The sequence below is a fragment of the Taudactylus pleione genome, unplaced genomic scaffold (genome assembly GCF_031769625.1).
Source record: "Taudactylus pleione unplaced genomic scaffold, aTauple2 ptg000296l, whole genome shotgun sequence".
NCBI classification, from domain to species: Eukaryota; Metazoa; Chordata; class Amphibia; order Anura; family Myobatrachidae; genus Taudactylus; species Taudactylus pleione.
Window position 1 is genome coordinate 15852407 of NW_028284698.1, and position 22527 is coordinate 15874933.

The 22527-nt window shown below is 46.8% G+C and overlaps 1 protein-coding gene across 1 annotated transcript in view; it reads left to right on the forward strand.

The window, feature by feature from the left end:
- The window catches only part of LOC148511739 (protein kinase C delta type-like), a 50997-nt gene that overhangs the window by 10229 nt on the left and 18241 nt on the right, over positions 1 to 22527 (forward strand). Inside the window, exons 2-4 of the mRNA XM_088482937.1 lie at positions 3680 to 3774; positions 18101 to 18274; positions 21224 to 21315. Coding sequence (XP_088339063.1) covers positions 3680 to 3774; positions 18101 to 18274; positions 21224 to 21315 — 361 coding nt within the window. The remainder of the gene's footprint in view (positions 1 to 3679; positions 3775 to 18100; positions 18275 to 21223; positions 21316 to 22527) is intronic.

Sequence of the window (22527 nt, forward strand, 5' to 3'; positions counted from 1 at the left end):
TTTTGTGGAGTGCACTTTGGGCCTGATTCAGAGCTGGACGGTCTGAACGAGCGCCCGCTCTGAATTGGCGTTTTTTTTTTTTTTTGGGAGCGTCCTCCTGGACGCTCGCATAGCTGTGGGTTACCACCCACAACTTATGCGAGCGTCCATGATGATGGTCACGATGGTCAAGACAAAAGTGCTCAGCACTCGCGAGCGGGTCTGAATCAGGCCCTATGAGGGTTACACCACCCTTTAACAGACAGACGCACGCTTGGCTTCTGCTTTGAGGATGCACGTACAGTGCAGGCAATTCACAAACACAGAAGAAAATGTTTTATTTTTGCTGGAGTGCACTTTGGGGGTTACACCACCCATTAACAGATGCACGCTTGGCGCTGCTGCTTTGAGGATGCACGTACAGTGCACACAATTCACAAACACAGAAAAAAAATATATTTTTTGGAGCGCACTTTGGGGGTTACAGCACCCTTTAACGGATGAGCCAACCGGCCCTTTACTTATGACACAGGCGCACGCTTGGCGCTGCTCCTTTGTTGATGCATGTGCAGCCACAGTGCACACAATTCACAAACACAGAAAAAAAATTTTTATTTTGTTTTGAGTGCGCTTTGGGGGATGCACCACCCTTTAACAGATGAGCCACCCGGCCCTTTACTTATGACCCAGGCGCACGCTTGGCGCTACTTTGTTGATGCACGTGCGGTCACAGTGCACACAATTCACAAACACAGAAAATCATTTTTTATTTTGTTTGGAGTGCACTTTGGAGGTTACACCACCCTTTGACAGACAAGCCAGCCGGCCCTTTACTTATGACACAGGCGCACACTTGGCGTTACTTTGTTGATGCACATGCGGCCACAGTGCACACAATTCACAAACACAGAAAATTATTTTTTATTTTGTTTGGAGTGCACTTTGGGGGTTACACCACCCTTTAACAGACGAGCCAGCCGGCCCTTTACTTATGACACAGGCGCACGCTGGCGCTAGTTTGTTGATGCACGTGCGGCCACAGTGCACACAATTCACAAACACAGAAAAACATTTTTTATTTTGTTTGGAGTGCACTTTGCAGGTTACAGCACCCTTTAACGGTCAAGCCAGCCGGCCCTTTACTTATGACACAGGCACACGCTTGGCGCTACTTTGTTGATGCACGTGCGGCCATAGTGCACACAATTCACAAACACAGAAAATAATTTTTTATTTTGTTTGGAGTGCACTTTCAGGGTTACACCACCCTTTAACAGACGAGCCAGCCGGCCCTTTACTTATGACACAGGCGCACGCTGGCGCTAGTTTGTTGATGCACGTGCGGCCACAGTGCACACAATTCACAAACACAGAAAATAATTTTTTATTTTGTTTGGAGTGCACTTTGCGGGTTACAGCACCCTTTAACGGTCAAGCCAGCCGGCCCTTTACTTATGACACAGGCACACGCTTGGCGCTACTTTGTTGATGCACGTGCGGCCATAGTGCACACAATTCACAAACACAGAAAAAAATTTTTTATTTTGTTTGGAGTGCACTTTGGGGGTTACAGCACCCTTTAACGGTCAAGCCAGCTGGCCCCTCACTTATGACACAGGCGCACGCTTGACGCTACTTTGTTGATGCACGTGCGGCTACTGTGCACACAATTCATAAACACAAAATATATATATATTTTTTTTTTGGAGTGCACTTTGGGGGTTACAGCATCCTTTAATGGTCAAGCCAGACGGCCCTTTACTTATGGGACACAGGCGCACGCTTGGCGCTGCTCCTTTGTTGATGCATGTGCAGCCACAGTGCACACAATTCACAAACACAGAAATTTTTTTTTTATTTTGTTTGGAGTTCACTTTGGGGGATACACCACCCATAATGGTCAAGCCAGCCGGCCCTTTATTTATGACACAGGCGCACGCTTGGCGCTACTTTGTTGATGCACGTGCAGCTACTGCGCACACAATTCACAAACACAAAAAAATTTTTTTTTTTTTTCGAGTGCACTTTGGGGGTTACAGCACCCTTTAACAGACAAGCCAGCCGGCCCTTTACTTATGGGACACAGGCGCACGCTTGGAGCTGCTCCTTTGTTGATGCACGTGCAGCCACAGTGCACACAATTCACAAACACAGAAAATAATTTTTTATTTTGTTTGGAGTACACTTTGGGGGTTACAGCACCCTTTAACGGTCAAGTCAGCCGGCCCTTTACTTATGACTACTGCGCACACAATTCACAAACACAAAAAAAAAATATTTTTTTTGGAGTGCACTTTGGGGTAGCACCCCTGATGCACAGATCACCCCCTGGACAACACTACAGCACCCCTCTAGGACTACAGCCTTTATGGGACACTGCACAACACAGTCCAGCCAGCCCCTATAGACTTTGGAGTGGACACAGCCCCTATGACTGCAACTGACTGCACAACACAGCCCAGCCAGCCCCTATGACAGCAGCACAACTCAGCCCAGCCAGCCCCTATGGACAACAGCAGCACAACACCGCCCAGTCAGCCCCTATGGACAACAGCAGCACAACACAGCCCAGCCAGCCTTAGCTCCCACCTTCCCTCTTCACTGTCCACAGCCGGAGTGAGAAATGGCGCCGATGCGGGGACCTTTTATAGAATCCAAAACCCGCGAGATCCGGAAGGCGGGATGATGACGTTTTGCCTCTATTTCAGATCCGAGTCAGGCGGGAAAAGTCGAGCCTGACTCGGATACGACTCGGATCGGGGGGGCTCGGGGGGGGGTTCGGATTTCAGAAATCCGAACCCGCTCATCCCTACTGAAAACACTGGAATTAAAATTACATTTAGATCCACTCACATTGATTTAGTAAAGATAGTTCTCAGCATTAAGTCACTTTATATTTATTATCTTTTCATTGCGCTTTACATTTCAAAATTCGGAATGACAAGTTTATACAAAATATAGATCTAAAATCTTATTTATTTCAGTTTTCACTGCAAATACAGTATACTGTATCACTCATATAGTATATGGCAGTAGTACATGTTTATAAACATACCTGATATTTACTTGATGGTTGAAGTGCCTGGTCTGGCACAGCTCGGGCATACTTCCCTACTGTCCTACTTTCGGCGGGGCAGTCCCGCTTTTCTGGGACTGTTCCATTGTTCCACTCCAACTTTCTCATTATTACTGTGGCACTGCAATGGGCCCTGCCACAATTGCGATTCTTATATTTTTCTTGCTGAAAGAGAAGAATAGGCTTTTTTTTATACTGTCTCCGCTGCCCTGATAACCTCTTTAATAACCTCTGCATCTCCCTTGAGAGCTGCGCACTTGTGTATATGACAGCGTGCAGCACTGATGACCAGTCGCTGACTTATGATTGGCTTACACTAGCAGCACTGTCATGTGACCACACAGAGGTAATGGAAACATAAATGTTGTAGGCACTGCTGTGTACCACAAACAAAATAAAGGGTTTAGATATGAATGCATTTATGTGTGTATATTATTACTATGAATAGTGTTAATATTTTTACTGCACTTGGCACTCAGTAGGTAGTAGGATACAGGAAAAGAAATGTTCATTTCACTTGTATGTCCAGATTTATATGTTGTTTTTGCTGTAATAAAACCCTTAGTTAATGATCTATAATATATGGTAGATATGTTCTGTAATGTTACTTTTTCATTCCTTTAGGAACCAGCGGTGCTCAGTCATCCTGCCTTAGAGCCTCTGAAACCATCCAGAGACTTTCATTTTACCACCAGATAGGCCAGGGTAGTTTTGGAAAGGTAAGCAATAAAGTTTCAATAGTCACAGGGGCAGGGCCGGTGCTAGACTTCTAGGCACCCTAGGCAAAACTTCTGCATGCGTCCCCCCCCATACTCATTTAGCCCCTCAGGTGAAAGTGACTTTGCACAGGTGGAGTGGAGGATAAGTTTTGCGTTAAAAAAAAATATTTATATATGTATATATATATATATATATATATATATATATGGGTGTATATATATATATATACAGTATATATATATATATATAAATATATATATATATAAAACACAAAACGTATCCACCACCCCACCTGTGCAAAGTAATTTTCACCTAAGGGGCTAAATGAGTACGAAGAGGGGGGCGCAGGCAGAAGTATGTATATATATATATTGTGACACAGTTAGGTTAGGGGGTCCCTCTGCTGGGTAGAGGACTCCTTCATTTCACACACAGCAGCTGGGAAACAGTACGCCAGACTGGATGCAAGTACAAGCTGGTCGGCGCCAGTCTTTATTGTACAATGTCAGAAACAAACATAAAGAAAACATAAACATAAATCCTAGCCCTGTCGGGGCACTAACTTCACAGGTAGTTCCCTCACTACCAAAACCTGGCAGGGCCTAATGCCCTCACCAGCAACAAGGGCACAGCACAACACTTACAGTTTGGTTTTCAAGTGTCTCTGAGCAAACTCCCTGTCTGCTCTCCCAGGTGAGACAATCAGCCCTCAACACACTAGGCTTATATTGGCCACTCTCAGGTGGAAACCCTAACAAGCCTGTTACCAGGCTAAGAAAACCAAAACCTGGAGTGGCCGTGGGTGGAGTCCTCCCTCTCCTCTCACCCACAACCCCCAGGTCCCAAACCGGCTTTTCAAAAAGCCGAGACTCAAGCCTGCTACACTGCAGACTTTCTCCTGGAGGTTTAAAACACATAAGACAGGAATCTGGGACAAATGTACCTGCCACAGACCACTTTAGCAATGATCCTATCACAATATATATGCACACACACACATATATATACAGTATATATATATATATATATATATATATATACACACACACTATATATATATATATATATATATATATATATATATATATATATATATTAGGGATGTGCAGGCTCGGATAGGTTCGAGTTTGCACGTGGAGTTCGGATTTTTCCCTCCAAAAAAACGGAACTCAGAACGAGGCAAAACGTCATCTTACATGGACGAACATCATCATTCCTGGTCTTTTGTCCAGGAATGATGATGTTCGTCCATGTAAGATGACGTTTTGCCTCGTTCTGAGTTCCGTTTTTTTGGAGGGAAAAATCCGAACTCCACGTGCAAACTCGAACCTATCCGAGCCTGCACATCCCTAATATATATACATATATACATACACACAGTATCAGGGGCGTATCTAGAAGTTTTTGGGCCCATAGCAACATTTTTAAGGGCCCCCCCCTAACTTAGGTCTTACACAATGCCCACAGTAGTAGTTCCCCTAAAACAATAAATGCCCACGGTAATGGTACCCCTTATGCAATGCCCACTGTAATGGTGCCCCTTTTGCAGTGCCCCATTCTTAATAATGCCCCTGTAGTAATGCCCCTAAAAGTAATGCCCCCTGTATTAGTTCCCCCAGTAGTAATGCCCCTTGAAGTGCCCCCAGTTATAATGCCCTTGTAGTGCCCCCAGTAGTAATGCTCCCTGCAGTGCCTTAGTAGTAATGCCCCTTTAAGGGCCCCTGTAGTGCCCCCAGTTGTAGTGCTCCCAATAGTGCCCCTGTAGTGCCCCATATGATGCCCCCAGTAGTAAGGCTGCTGTAGTGCCCCATATGATGCCCCCAGTAGTAAAGCTGCTGTAGTGCCCCCATATGATGCCCCCAGTAGTAAGGCCCCTGTAGTGCCCTCAATAGTAAGGCCCCTGTAGTGCCCCCAGTAGTAAGGCCCCTGTAGTGCCCCCATATGATGCCCCCAGTAGTAAGGCCCCTGTAGTGCCCCCATATGATGCCCCTGGTAGTAAGGCCGCTGTAGTGCCCCCATATGATGCCCCCAGTAGTAAGGCCCCTGTAGTGCCCTCAATAGTAAGGCCCCTGTAGTGTCCCCAGTAGTAAGGCACCTGTAGTGCCCCCAGTAGTAAGGCCCCTGTAGTGCCCCCATATGATGCCCCCAGTAGTAAGGCCCCTGTAGTGCCCCCAGTAGTAAGGCCCCTGTAGTGGCCCCTGTAATACCCCCTGTAGTAAAGCCCCTATAATACCCCCTGTTGTGCCCCCAATAGTAAGCCCCCCCTGCGCACACACACACACAAAAAAAACATGACGTCACACCCATAGTGCACTGCGGGACCCAGAAGCCGGAGCTCAGGAGTGAGCTCCGTCCTCCAACTGCCGTTGGCGCCGGGGGGTGGGGTGGGGTAACACAATCTCAGCGGGAACCTGGCAAATGGGGGGGGTGCGATCGCTGGGCCGGAGTGCCGGACGGACTCATAAGCCCCCTCTAGTGGTCGGCCCCCCTAGGAAGCTGCCTAAGCTTGCCTAGTGAAAGCGCCGGCCTTGCACAGGGGATTTACTACAGTATATGTCTAAATTTGGATGCTATTAGAAAGCTGCAGCACAATTCTTTTCAATCTATCAGGTTTGATTTTGCATTACCATTCTATGTAAGTATATACTCATGTTTGCTTACAGATACTTAGGTTGTTAATGTGTTGTGAAGTATAAATGTGAGGCCTTTGGGGTTGGAGTGGACCATAGAAAGCAATCACTGACTGCACATGCACCATAGAAAGCAATCACTGACTGCACATGTACCATAGAAAGCAATCACTGACTGCACATGTACCATAGAAAGCAATCACTGACTGCACATGTACCATAGAAAGCAATCACTGACTGCACATGTACCATAGAAAGCAATCACTGACTGCACATGCACCATAGAAAGCAATCACTGACTGCACATGCACCATAGAAAGCAATCACTGACTGCACATGTACCATAGATAGTAATCACTGACTGCACATACACCATAGAAAGCAATCACTGGCTGCACATGCACCATAGAAAGCAATCACTGACTGCACATATACCATAGAAAGCAATCACTGGCTGCACATGCACCATAGAAAGCAATTACTTGCTGCACATGTACTATAGAAAGCAATCACTGACTGCACATATACCATAGAAAGCAATCACTGACTGCACATGTACCATAGAAAGCAATCACTGACTGCACATATACCATAGAAAGCAATCACTGACTGCACATACACCATAGAAAGCAATCACTGGCTGCACATGCACCATAGAAAGCAATCACTGACTGCACATATACCATAGAAAGCAATCACTGGCTGCACATGTACCATAGAAAGCAATCACTGGCTGCACATGTACCATAGAAAGCAATTATTGGCTGCACATGTACCATAGAAAGCAATTACTTACTGCATATGTACCATAGAAAGCAATCACTGACTGCACATGTACCATAGAAAGCAATCACTGACTACACATGCACCATAGAAAACAATCACTGGCTGCACATGCACCATAGAAAACAATCACTGACTGCACATGCACCATAGAAAACAATCACTGGCTGCACATGTACCATAGAAAGCAATCACTGACTGCACATACACCATAGAAAGCAATCACTAACTTGCGCATACACCATAGAAAGCAATCACTGGCTGCACATGCACCATAGAAAGCAATCACTGGCTGCACATGCACCATAGAAAGCAATCACTGACTGCACATGTACCATAGAAAACAATCACTGACTGCACATGCACCATAGAAAACAATCACTGGCTGCACATGCACCATAGAAAACAATCACTGGCTGCACATGCACCATAGAAAACAATCACTGACTGCACATGCACCATAGAAAACAATCACTGGCTGCACATGTACCATAGAAAGCAATCACTGACTGCACATACACCATAGAAAGCAATCACTAACTTGCGCATACACCATAGAAAGCAATCACTGGCTGCACATGCACCATAGAAAGCAATCACTGGCTGCACATGCACCATAGAAAGCAATCACTGACTGCACATGCACCATAGATAGTAATCACTGACTGCACATGCACCATAGAAAGCTATCACTGACTGCACATGCACCATAGAAAGCAATCACTGGCTGCACATGCACCATAGAAAGCAATCACTGGCTGCACATGCACCATAGATAGCAATCACTAGCTGCACATACACCATAGAAAGCAATCACTGGCTGCACATGCACCATAGAAAGCAATCACTGACTGCACATACACCATAGAAAGCAATCACTGGCTGCACATGCACCATAGAAAGCAATCACTGACTGCACATGCACCATAGATAGTAATCACTCACTGCACATGTACCATAGAAAGCAATCACTGGCTGCACATACATCATAGAAAGCAATCACTGACTGCACATACACCATAGAAAGCAATCACTGGCTGCACATGCACCATAGAAAGCAATCACTGACTGCACATGCACCATAGAAAGCAATCAGTGACTAGACATGCACCATAGAAAGATGCACATAGTCACTGTCCATGTTACTAGTCTAATCAATACTGTGTATTGTATACACTAGCCCATGGCAAGTACTTTGTAGACTTATTTATTTATTAACAGTTTCTTATATAGCGCAGCATATTCCGTTGCGCTTTACAATTGGAAACATTTATAGAACAAAACAGGGTAATAACAGACAGACATAGGCCCTCATTCAGAGCCGTACGCTCTGAGCAGAGCGCACGCTCTGAATGAGGGCCGCCCTCCATGAAAATGGAGCGTCCTCCTGGACGCTCGTATAGCTGTGGGCCACCACCCACAGCCTATACGAGCGTGCATTTTGATGGCCGCGATGGTCGTGACCATCGCGGCCATCGAAACTGCGAGCCGGAGCCTGCGGTTGAGGTTTTCAACCGCAAGCTCCGGAGTGATTTTGGCTCTATCAGAGCCAAAATCACTCCCACTGACATCACTAGTGATGTCAGTGGGCCGGCTTCTGACGGGAGGTGTTCCCGTGGGAACGCCCCCGTCAGGGAGGCACGCCCCCGGCACGCCCACCAAAGGGGGCGTGCTGTCAGTCAACATCGACAGCACGCCCCCTTTGATCAGACACAACGAGCGAAGGACTTTCCTTCGCTCGTCGCGTCTGGCGCATGCGCACGACGGAGCTCCCTCCATCGTGTGCATGCTCAGTGCATAACATCGACCCACTTGCGAGCGGACAGCCGCTCGCGAGTGGGTCTGAATCAGGGCCATAGTCAGGTGCATAAATATTGGGACATTTACAGAATTTTCAGATTTTGGCCTCTATTCACCACCACAATGGCTTTGAAATGAAACAAACAAGATGTGCTTTAACTGCAGACTTTTAGATTTAATTTGAGGTTAATTACATCCAAATCAGGTGAACGGTGTAGGAATTACAACGGTTTCTAAATGTGCCTCCCACTTTTTAAGGGGCCAAAAGTAATGGGACAAACTAAACAATCCTAAATCTGACTTTTACTTTTTAATACTTTGTTGCAAATCCTTTGCAGGCAATAAGTCACCCATTTGTTTTATTATTCCCTTTTGTTAATTTAACTTAATCCTAAACCTAGGAATAAACACACTGACACATGTATATGGAATTAAAAGAGGTCACAGCCAGAATTTATTGATCAAATTGAAATTTTAGAATAGGTGGCAAGAAGAAAGCAGTGCTCGCAAGGCCACAGCCCGATGGATACCAATACTAAATAATAGGGGCGGATCCCCGCCCTGCGCAGACTGACCTGGGGCAGTACCATCCTCCCCTAATTGGCACAGCATTGGCCCCTCCCTTGGAACAAAGACCATGTCCCCCCTTTAGGCGGTGACAAACTGGCTGCTCTCAAAGGAAAGATGCTACCACAGGCACTCCTGCGCTAATAATAGGCCGCCCATGAGCACTGCTTCCCGCCAAAGCCCGGTTCGCAGAACCAGGCCCGCCACCAAACTGTGACCTTACTGAAAATAAAGGGAAACTGCAGAGGTCACTGATCAACCACACTAGCCCCGCGCCCATGAGTTAAGCCCCATTGGGTCTATGAAAGCTCTCCGCCCTGTAACGTAAAAAACTTGGGTATTGCATGACGCGTCCGCCAACGCTAAATGACAAGCGTGCAATGGCCATATCCGCTCAATACCCACGCATGCGCCCAAATCATTGCCTCCCAAGTGGGGCCCCAAACGTCTCCTCTGCTGCCCATAGGGCATCTAGCAGGCGCTTCCAATGCATTTCTCGTAATCCTAACAATTGCAACTTACCCACTCACAACAAAAAATTGGACCTGCAAATCCAAGGGGTGCTGGCTAGCCCAGTAAAAATAGGAATTTACCCACACCCGACAATTAGCATTCCCGGACAAACCTGTCCGAGAGTTCACGTAGACATAAATTGGCATTTATACAGACAGATATTGGAATTTAATACAGACAGAAATTGCTATGTATAATAACAACAACAATCTAACCCCAAGGAAAGGGAAACAAATAGTTGGGTGACCCATCTGAAGATGAAAAACAGCAAAACCTCTTTGAGGGCAAAAGCTGAAAATCCTTTCAGAATCCCTAGCGGCAGTAGGCATAAGGCCCCTGGGATTCCCAACAAACTCGCAAGGAGCGCAACTACTTAGTGCAACTTATCCTCCTTTAAATACGACCTCACCACCCTAACTGTTTTTAATAAGTCGACTGAAACACCTGCCCCCGCTGCGCAAGCTGCTGCCCCTAACCTAAATTAATGAGTCCCGCAAAGCTCCGTAGCTACACCTAAAGCAATAAGATAATTCTGAAACACCCTCATAAACTGCCACCTGGACAAAGGGGTTGGATTAGCAAGAATAAACCAGTGCCCGCCACCTGGAGGGCCAACATTATTAAAGCACCCTGCCTGAGCAACTGGACAAATTCACGAGATATGCAAGCGCCTGAATAGAAATCCAACGCCCCCTGGCCAGCTAATCTGTCTTAAACCTATGTAATTAGCATAAGATCAATACCTGCTTAATAACCACCTTATTAAACCTTAAACCTGCTAGCGCATAAAGCTTATTAGCAGCAACTAGCTTGCCCATGGTTAGTATAATGTAATTGGCCAGATCCGCCCAAGGCATGCCTGGAAAAATTTAGAGATACTTGATAATGCTGAAGACAAACCGCCTTGGAATGACCCCCTTTCATGGCAGCCCCAGACAAACTCTGGTATATAATCATCAATCGACCTACCTCACCCGCTCTTGGAAGCTAAGACCCTGCTCATCGTACCAAACCGCCGTGTAGGTCTTTAATGTACTAGGCATCAATGACTTCAGTGTGAGGTCCTTGATGCCAGCCCAATGAAATGCCGGGCATGGAAAGGGAAGGTTAAACCATTTAAACAGGAGGCGCGATAAAATGAACCTGTCCCACTGAAAAAGATTTTAGGCGTCCGCCATACCGTTTGCAGCTCTTGAAACCTGCCATGCCCTAAATTCAATATTCCTTACCCACTTAGCAGTGTAAAATACATCAACAACCGTAAGGCCGGATCTAAGTCCGTCCTTGATTAGCACCGACCTACACCACGCTTAAGTTATCCAAAAAGGAATTCGCCTATTGCAAATCTTGCTCTCCTACAGCTCAACCGCCCCTACCATTGGGAACACTCTCTAAAAGAAGGATGTTCTTGTTTAGGCCCTGAAACCCATAAGTAACCGGCCCGGGCTCCGTGCACCACACCCTTACAAAATGCACCAAAACTTAAGGAACCGGACACATCTGTAAACAGTTGAAGTTTGAATTGGCTATAGATGCCAGAGGCCATATCTTTACGCCATTGAATTCGCACATAAGCAACCAACCAAAAACGCAGAACCTCACTCAGCTTCAAAGAGATGCAGAATGAGGTGATGAGGCTTCCTAACCCCCGCTGAGGTTCCTCCTAGCCATCTGCTGAAAGAACCCAACTCCTAGGTATGACTCTAAACGCAAAACTGAGGGGACCCAATAGCGCTTGCAACTACATTAACTAAACCTTCTTTACCGAAATGAACGCTTCTAGCAACTCCCCCGAAATGCCACGCCCTCTCCATAGACAAGTGGTATAACCCTATCAAGGTATCGGTTTCTACATCCAAGTAATATATGCGCATACTGTAAGTAGACCTTACTAACGACGAACAAGGCCGGCAAGCAAAAAAGTAAACCCTCGAAAAGTACACGAAATCAAACAGCCCATCGACAGACATCAGTCTACGTAATAGAGCTCTACTACTTTAATTCCCACATATCTAAAGAACTCGGGGTGAATGGGCGACAGCCGGAAAGCGGATTTGATATCCGCCTTAGCTAGTAGAGCCCTCCCCCCGAAACCTTGTACTATCTCCAGGGCGTTTTTTTTTTACAGATTGGCAAACGACACGACAATCTGATGGACATCATGCGTGGGAGTCCAACCCTTCTAACTGGGCAAGAGAGATGCTGTATCAACCCAAATCTACTCGGTTCCCTCTACGGTGCCGCCTTAAAGGCGGTGCACCTAAACTTTCCGAAAAGGGGGGGGATGCAAAAAGGTGGCCGCACATGCGCCCTAACCTGGCTTCCGCCTCCACCGTACCTCTAACGACTTCCGGATGGACATGTGCCGATTTCAGAATCCTCCTAGAAAACCCAGATATCGCCCATGTCAAAGGTAAACACCAACCCACGCCAAAACCTTGCCCCCCAAAAAAAGGCTGCTTCCTCCCCAAGGGGATAACGACCCAACCAACTCCTCAAAACCCCCAAATTACTCAGCAACGGCGCTTCATTGAACACCTCCGCGATGCTCGTTGCCCTATTCTCCTCAACCTGCTCCTGCGCCGCAGACCCCCTGCGCAGAGCATGCAGATATGCCAATATCCACAGCCTGCCCCTCATGATGCTGCATGTTATTACACGCGTAGCACGATACGCAACTGATGCCTGCAGATCCAGTGCGGATCAGAAAAGGCTGCTTCAGACCAGCCGAGGAATCTGCAGGCGCGTTAGGCAGTTGATTGACTGCAAGCCAAACCTCGACGTCCTTGAAACCTAATTAAAACACTGCCTACCCCTCCTGCTGTGTCCTAAATGCGTCGTATTGCCGCCAAGCAGTACCTTTAGCTGACTAGTTTAAGCCATGTACAATGTGCATGTATTTTAGCACATTCTTAATACTCCCCAGGCCTGGATTCAAGGGGCGTGCCGCAAAAACATATGCACACTCCACCGAATTCTGGTAAGAACAACATGTCGCCTCCGCAACTACCCCAGCTGACTAAGTCTGATCCAAAGACCTACTTGCGTAATCCGCAACCGCAAACATATGCAGAAATATACTCTTCTTGATCTACTCCCTAAATTTAGAACTTAAACCCTTAAGGATAGCCATATTCGCGCAGTGAACCTAATCTCCCGATGCATCCGGCACCTTAGTTGCCGACACTGTGTTAGACCTCTTAGGGCTCCCCCGCTTTGCCTTAATTTTTTTAATTTATTTATTTTTAAAAAAATTTTATTTTTTATTTTTGCGCAAAGAAACGCCTTAAATTGCGCGGCCTATCAGATGAACTGGAAGAATCGCTAGGATCAGTGGAAGATAAATGTGCGCTGCGAAATGTAGAAAAACCATGCTCACCAGAAATTGCCGCCGAAGGACCAGACATTTCCTCCTGAGCGTTCGCCAACTGTCCCTCGCTGCGCGGTGCACCCACCACGATTTGACTCGCTGATACCACTGCATCATCCGTCTGCTGGACCTTCGATAACGCGAATGGAAAGATCAGAAACTCCTACCTGGGGGCTTGAAACAAGAACTAGTGAATTGGACCGCACAGCAACTGCGCCTGCGGAATGGGGGACAGGGGGGGCAATGGGTGGCAGTGGGGGGCGTGGGCAGATTGCGGGGCAGGCAGGGGGGACAGAAGGGGGAGGATATGTGTAGTTTGGGAATATGCAGGTGCGGGGGCATGAGGCAGGGAAAAGGGGTGAAAAAACCTGATAGGAAGGTGCAAAAACCTTGTAAAAGGGGGTTAGGGTCTGGAGTTGCAGCAGGGGGGGCGTACTGGAACAGTGTGGGGGGCGGTGACTGATGGTACACGGAAGGGGCAGGATGGTAAGGGGCAGTATATTTCAAGGGGATTCTGCGTGTAGTGTGTTGGGGTATAAATATGGGGACCTGTCCTACTGCTGAGCCAGAAATGGGGCGAAGGGGTATAACTCCCGCCCCTGGGTGCCGGCAAACAACAGGGGAAAGATTGCTGGGTGGGGCACCTGGGGCCTTGGAAAACCCTGTTACTAAAGAACAGCGGTGATGGCTGGGGGGGGTGGGGAGGTCTCTGCTCCTGGAGCAGAGGGGGCGGATGAAGGGGGGAATGGGACCAAGCAGGGCTCCCTGCGTAGGCCGAAAATATATAAAATGGCCGCCGTGACCCTGTGGGCGGGGCCAACCGCCGGCGCAGGGAGCGGGCTGGCCGTGATCTGCGGTGCTGGGACGGGGGGCTGTGGCCGCCTGAGCTACTCGCGGCGCCGCCGGGGAGCCAGGCGGCCATGATCTGGGCCATGTGCGGGAGCGCAGACAGCCGCGCGGTCGCGGCCTATAGCAGGGCGCGCCCCGCTAAGAGGAAGCTACTGTGGTGAGAGGCGGCGGGGGGGCGTTGGGTGAACGGCGGGGCCTGGGAGTAAGTGAGGGGGGTACTGGAAGGGGACGGGGGGGCCGCAGGGCGAGAGGCCTGGAAGCTTCCATAAGGCGGCGGGCGGGCGGGGGGTGGGGGGCGGCTGAATGGCTGGGCATGGCTGAGAAGATACTAGCAGGGGACAGGGGATGGATGAACACAAAAGCAGGGGAGGGAGGAGGAAAATGTGGAACAGAGTCTGAAAGGAAGCAAAATAGATAAACAATAGGAGAAATACTGACAGGAGCTAGAGAGGGTGTAAGAAAAGGGTAGATAAATGAGGTGTAAAATGCAGATGGACAAGGGAAAGACAGGCAGATTAAATATAATATATAAGTGACACTTAGCCAGCCTGGTTGAATAAACTGGAAAGAGGAAGATGGCTCCCTTCCCCAGATTATTTATATGGGACCTCTAAGCCCTCCCAGAAATCCTACCATAGGCTTATACTCCTCAAATGACCAATAACTAACCGCACCCCCCTCCAGCTTTTAACCCTTAATTTACCTAACAAAATTACATATCAAACAGGGTGCTTATCTATCCTCAAACTTATTCAAGTATTCGGATGCATTTACAGCCTGAAGTCTGGAACGCATAGACATCACCAGACGCTGGGTTTCATCCCTGGTTATGCTCTGCCAGGCCTCTACTGCAAATGTCTTCAGTTCCTGCTTGTTCTTGGGGCATTTTCCCTTCAGTTTTGTCTTCATCAAGTGAAATGCATGCTCAATCGGATTCAGGTCAGGGGATTGACTTGGCCATTGCATAACATTCCACTTTTTAGCCTTAAAAAACTCTTTGGTTGCTTTTGCAGTATGCTTCGGGTCATTGTCCATCTGCACTGTAAAGCGCCGTCCAATGAGTTCTGAAGCATTTGACTGAATATGAGCATATAATATTGCCTGAAACACTTTCATTCTGCTGCTTTTGTCAGCAGTCACATCATCAATAAATACAAGGGAACCAGTTCCATTGGCAGCCATACATGCCCACGCCATGACACTATCACCACCATGCTTCACTGATGAGGTGGTATGTTTTGGATCATGAGCAGTTCCTTTCCTTCTCCATACTCTTCTCTTCCCATCACTCTGGTACAAGTTGATCTTTGTCTCATCTGTCCATAGGATGTTGTTCCAGAACTGTAATGGCTTTTTTAGATGTTGTTTGGCAAACTCTAATCTGGTCTTCCTGTTTTTGTGGCTCACCAATGGTTTACATCTTGTGGTGAACCCTCTATATTCACTCTTGTGAAGTCTTCTCTTGATTGTTGACTTTGACACATATACACCTACCTACCGGAGAGTGTTCTTTATTTGGCCAACTGTTGTGAAGGGGTTTTTCTTCACCAGGGAAATAATTCTTCTGTCATCCACCACAGTTGTTTTCCGTGGTATTCCGGGTCTTTTGGTGTTGCTGAGCTCTCCAGTGTGTTCTTTCTTTTTAAGAATGTTCCGAATAGTTGATTTGGCCACACCTAATGTTTTTGCTATCTCTCTGATGGGTTTGTTTTGATTTTTCAGCCTAATGATGGCTTGCTTCACTGATAGTGACAGCTCTTTGGATCTCATATTGAGAGTCGACAGCAACTGATTCCAAGTGCAAATGTCACACCTAGAATCAACTCCAGACCTTTTACCTGCTTAATTGATAATGAAATAATGAGGGAATAGCCGACACCTGTCCATGAAATAGCTTTTGAGTTGACAGTCCCATTACTTTTGGCCCCTTAAAAAGTGGGAGGCACATATAGAAACCGTTGTAATTCCTACACCGTTCACCTGATTTGGATGTAATTACCCTCAAAGTAAATCTGAAAGTCTGCAGTTAAAGCACATCTTGTTTGTTTCATTTCAAAGCCATTGTGGTGGTGAATAGAGGCCAAAATATGAAAATTCTGTCAATGTCCCAATATTTATGCACCTGACTATAGAGGTAAGAGGGCCCTGCTTGCAAGCTTACAATCTATAGGGAAATAGGCATTGATACACAAGGATAGGTGCTATATTTTGCAATTTGGTCCGGTCAGAATGCAGAGTTTCTTTGTGGGCTGCATGATCCAGTCACACAGGAATGTCGGCCAAATGACAGGAGTATGTGAAAGAAAGACAATATGTGAGGTTATGTGTGGACTGTGAGAGGGGATGTAATAAGACATGGAAGCTATGAAGGTTATTTGGTCAGTTCTGGAATCTGATAAGCTTGTCTGAATAGGTGAGTGTTCAGGGAACGCTTGAAGGATTGAAGACTAGAGGTAAGTCTTATTGTGCGTGGTAAGGCATTCCATAGCGTGGGTGCAGCCCGAAGAAAGTCCTGTAACCTTTCCACCAGACCACTGCCTCATAGTGGCTCACGTGTAGCAGATTTGGTGTACCAAGCACAAGGGGTGGTAGAAAACATCCAAGGTCAAGAGCCGTGCTACAGTAAGGAGGTGCCTATCAATGTGAACTGAGGGCACCTTGGCATAATGTGAACTGGAGCACTGTGAGGCCTAATTTGAAATGAGGCACCATGTGGCATAATGTGAACTGTATGTACTGTATGCTATAATGGAAACTGAGCATTAAATGAACAACTGCTACTGAGAGATGTGTCTCTGTAGAAGTATTTGGAGTCTATTTAAACTGTTGCTATGGCCCCTCAAAATTATAGTTACACCCTGACCCTACATAAAGTTAATTAAACTCCAGTGAGCAGGGATTGTTAATAGCTGGGTAGCCAATCAGGAGCTGTCTCTCACACTGTCAGCCAATAACACATTAGAGTAGCTGCATATCCCAGATACTTTAAGGGGTCTATTTACTAAGCAGTGTTAGGAGCCAGAGTGAAATGAGATAAGGTAACAGCCAATCAGCTCCTAACTGCCATCTCACAGGCTGTGTTTGAAAAATGACAGTTGGGAGCTGATTGGTTGGTACCTTATCTCATTTCACTTTGTCTCCTAACACTGCTTAGTAAATAGACCCCTAAGTCTATTTCTGCAATGTGGAAAACTAGGTGCAATTCATTGCCTAATGCACACTTAGCAAAGATTCAAGATTCGGTCAATATCCTGCCACATTGGATGCCGATGCTTAGAATACTGGCACTGGAATCCTGACACCTGTCAAAATCCTGGCATCTGCATCTCTACTGCTGGCATCCCGAAGGTATGCGGTGGTGTTATGAGGAGGGTTAGGGGCTAGGGTTAGGCACTAGGGGGAGAAGTTAGGTTCAGGGTAAGAGGTAGGTGTAGAAGAAGGGTTAGGATACCTACCATCAGGTGTCGGTATCCTAACCCTGTCAGGATGCTGGCATCGGGATTTTGACCACCGGGATCCCGAGCGCCAGCATCCCATACCCATCCCCAAATACTCCTCATCAGTATCTACATACTTTTACTCCCAGCAATCGAGGTGCTGAGAGGGGGTGCAAGGTGGTATATATATCAAAGTACCTGAAATTGGATTATGGGTGTGGGATTATGGGTGCCTACAGAACAAAAGCTTCTTATGGGTCTATCTTTTCTTATTCAGTAATCCAGCAGTTAATACACAATCACTGTGAAATAACAATGCATTTGCCTTTATATTCCTGTACTGCTTATGAGGCTGACTCTGTAATATTTCCTCTAGGTCCTGCTGGCTGCAGATTCCTATGGTAGTCACCATTTGGCCGTTAAAGTCATGAGCAAAAGAGAGCTGCTAGCGGAGGGCGAGGAGGATATGGTGTTTGTGGAGAGGAGGATATTAGAACTTGCATCGGGAAGCGCCTTCCTTATCCATGGGTACTTTGCTTTCCAGACCAAGGTACTGCTGTCATTATCTCTGTATTGCTCAATATATACACATATACCATATATCCTCAATTTCCTCTGCTGTGACTTTTCTTTCCTAGAAAGCAAATCTCATCTAATCATTTCCATATCTACAACACTTGGTGATATAGAGGTTATTGAAAATGAACAGCAGAATTGAATGTTGTACCTGAGTGTATGTCTGTAGCATCAGACTAATAAAGTGCTTCCTGCAGTTTTATATTCGTGTACACAGCAATTTTGTATCTCCTGCCACATACTGTATACTCCAGTGCTGGGACCTGGCTGTTTACTTGGCCTAAATATGTCACAGACCTTCGCCGATAATCATTAATAGTGGGGTTATCTGAGGGGCTGCAGTTACTGGACTGATTAATGGGAGGACATAGCAGGTGATGAGTATGGGATACAGGGGCGTATCTATAATGGGTGCAGGGTGTGCAGGGAACACGGGCTCCTGGTTCCAGGGGGGCCCCACACCGCACACCCTGCACCCATAATATTACTTACCTTTCCGGAGTCCCACATCGGCGCGGGGGTCCGGCGCTGTAAAACGACTGGAAAATGGCCGCGGCGGTCATTTTCCCGTCATTTGCGCATGCGCAGTACAGGGAAAATGGCCGCCACAGCCATTTTCCCGGTGACCTGTGCATACATTATAGACTCTGGGCACACTCTAGTGCCCAGAGTCTATACCTCCAGCGCTGGCCGCGCACAGCTCAGTGCGCTGCCGGCTTCCGGGCGGAGAGGAGGGGGCCCGTGTTGAAGACTGCACACAGGCCCCCTCCCCTCTAGAAATGCCCCTGATGGGATATCCTAACATGGAAATACAGATAAGAGCCAGCTGTCCACTATTCTTTTTATCATATAGTTAGGGATGTATTATTTATCATACCACCATACTAATAGAGGAGGGGACCATGTGTAGTCTCAGTCCGGGGCCCCCTCCTCTCTCTCTGGCGGTCGGCAGCACACTGAGCGCAGCGCTGCAGCAGTAGGCTCTGGGCACTAGTCTGTACCGAGAGTCTACTGTGCATGCGCAAGTCACAGGGAAAATGGTACCACAGCCATTCTTTCATCGATTTCCCTTCTGCGCATGCGCAAAACGCCAGGCAAATGGCTGCAGATTTTTACAATGCTGATAGTGCCGACATAGGACTCTAGAGTGATAAGTATTAAAAATATGGGTGCAATGGTCTGCACCCATTACAGATACGCCCCTTGCCACCATCTCTGCTATTACACATTCCTCCCTAACCTCTGTAGTAAGACATTCCCCCTCCCCCACTGCAGTAACATGCTGTATTTCTTCCCCATCCCTCCCAGCTCATACTTCCTGTCCCCTTATGACAATATGCAAATTGCACACATTTGCACACATTTGAATAGGGGGTGGGGCCAAATTATGCAAATATTATAGAATTGCATCATTAAGCCCTGCCTATTCCCGATGGACTGTGGATTCCCGGTACGATTCTACCCATTTTGCCCACATAACTAAGATGTCTACTCCTCCAGGGGTGCGGGATGACTGCCTGAAAAATCAGGAGCCTCCTGCAGGTTCCAAGAGAGTAGGCAAGTATGTCCCAACTATGCAGTAACACATTCCCCTACATATCACTTACCTGTCCTCCCATGCAGTAACACATTCCCGTACATATCATTTACCTGTCCTCCCATGCAGTAACACATTCCCCTACATAGCACTTACATGTCCTCCCATGCAGTAAAACTCTTTATGAGACCATGCTCTCCTGTAAAACAGTAACAGTCTGGTACAGTGGCAGATTTTACCAAGGAGCTGTGGGACTGCAGCTCCCCCTATAAAATCCACCACCCGCAGGGACTGCCTAGGCTAGCAGTGCTAATGACTTCTGATTGGAAGCACTCCCAGCTGATTACAGCTAAACAGGCAGTCATAGGGGGGAGGTATTTTCTCCCCCTGGGACTGCCAATCTGGACTGCAATAGCAGAGAGAGTGCTTCCCATGAGAGCCACTCCCCTGCTATCACGGTAGCCCTATTTGGGTCATAGGGGTTGCAGCTGATGCAGCCCCTAAAAGCCAGCCTGTCTACTAGCAGCTCCGGGTTAAAGTCACGCCCCTTATTCAGGCTCCGCCCCTCATGTCGACGGACTTAAGCCCTGTGACATCAGCTGTCAATCACCGGGATGGCAAGGGAGGAGAGGGCCACATAGACTGCAGCCTATGAAGTGCAAACCCCCCGACCAGGCAGGTAAGGAGCCACCACTGGTCTGGGGGCATATTGCAGAGTAGCTCATTCATTCTTGCTGCTTACTGACATTATTTACAAGAAGCCTCATTGCAGCTGTGTGGGTGAATGTAGAAACCCGCACCGACTCAGGACAATGCAAGAAAGGACAGATACAGGGAGACAGCGGTAATTCTGTACCAGGTATCTGTGCATCTGTCCTGCTTCCTGCAGGAAGAAAAGAGCGGCTTTGCCTGTGTTATGTGGCCCATAGATTGGGGATCAGTACCTTTGATAGCTTCCAATGCTAATGTAGTTATGCAGCCTTTCTGCAATTATTCATTAATTGCGATGTTTTGCTTTAGATGTTTGAATTATTATCAATGTTTGCATGTAGGATCATTTATTTCCTTTTTTGTCATTGTAAAAATAAACATTTTACTGGTATGATGTATTAAGAACTTCACTATAAAAAAACACTATAGAACAAACACAGTGTGATACTTCTTACCAGTTCTCCTACCTACTATATGTTCTCCTTGTCCTCCCTGGACTGTCCTTTTTATTCCCAAGAGGAGAAAATAACGAAAAAAAAAACATTAAAAAAATGCAAAACTCATATAATTTGATTTCTGTTTATTTATTAGTGGTAAATAGATGACACAGTCCAGTTTGTTCCCTCCTGGCTTCTCCGACATGTGTAATGATACTACTGCTTCTTCCATAAACAGGAGCATGTGCTTCTTGGCATGGAGTACGCATGTGGTGGGGATTTCCATCAGCTCCTCACAAGGGAAGGCCGCCTTGACATCCCCAGTGCAAGGTGAGGATATAGAATGATATATTGTAAAAGCAACTAGACAGAGGATGGACTTAAAGACAGTGGCCCTCATTCAGAGTCGGTCGTAAGCGGCCGCTCGGTCGTACGCCTAACGACTGCAAAACTGAAAAAAGAAGTAATCGCACGGCCTGTCGGTCGCAACCAAAGTGACGCCCATATGTGAACAATGCACCCCCTCTAGCTAGCGAGTGATAGCAGCTAGCGATCGAGTCAATCATTGTATGTTCATTTTCTTTTGAAGGTTGCGGCCGCTTGTGTTGTGTGCAAATTACACCAAAAATTAACAAAAAAACGCATAGAATAAGCCATCCCCATGAAATTTATTTATTCTTATTAGCTAATGCAAATGCAACTGAATCAATTACAAGCCAATAAGCAGTGTTATAAGCTTCAACAAACGATTATTAGCTGCTTGCATTGTGTGGCTCAAAATAGAAACATCAATCCTAACATCAATAACATTCGATAGTATCGATTATACTCTGGGGCTTGCGAGAGCATGAACCCAACCTTTATGCTGTACGATCAGCCAGGCCTCGAACCTGCTCACAGAGTGAAGTTTTACTACTTCCGGCCTTCTATGTTGGTCTTAGCAGGTAATTTATGTACGCCCCTAAAACGCCCTGAAAACGGTGAGGACCACCTGCGTTTTCAGACCTCCACCCCCGTCAACACCCACAAACGTCCTTTCATGTCAATCAACTCTTGGAAGCCACTTCCTGCTCGTAAGCCGTACGATCGACAACATTTTGGATCGCAAGGTCTCGTACGCACATGCGCACAACTAACCGTACGCATGCGTGGTTTGGAAACATCGGATGCGTACGACTGAACGGCCGCTTATGACTGACTCTGAATGAGGTCCTGTGTTGTTCTAATGTATAGAAATAGATAACACAGTGTTTATAAGTATAACATACTGCGTTATATCTAGAATTGGGATATCCATAATATTAGCAGGCAAAACAGTTGTAACATAATTGTAAAGCTGTTTTATCAAAGTGTGCAAACATGTCACCGATCACAGCTGGTCTTATGCTGGGTACACACTGAAGCGATGTGTACCTGGAAGATATGGTGGCCGACGGGCCGATTTATCGTATCCGTGGTACACATCAGAATGATGTATTGAAGGATGGAACAAACCCTCATTCCTTCCTACATTACCTTGCACAGCGCCTCATGTGTTATTGT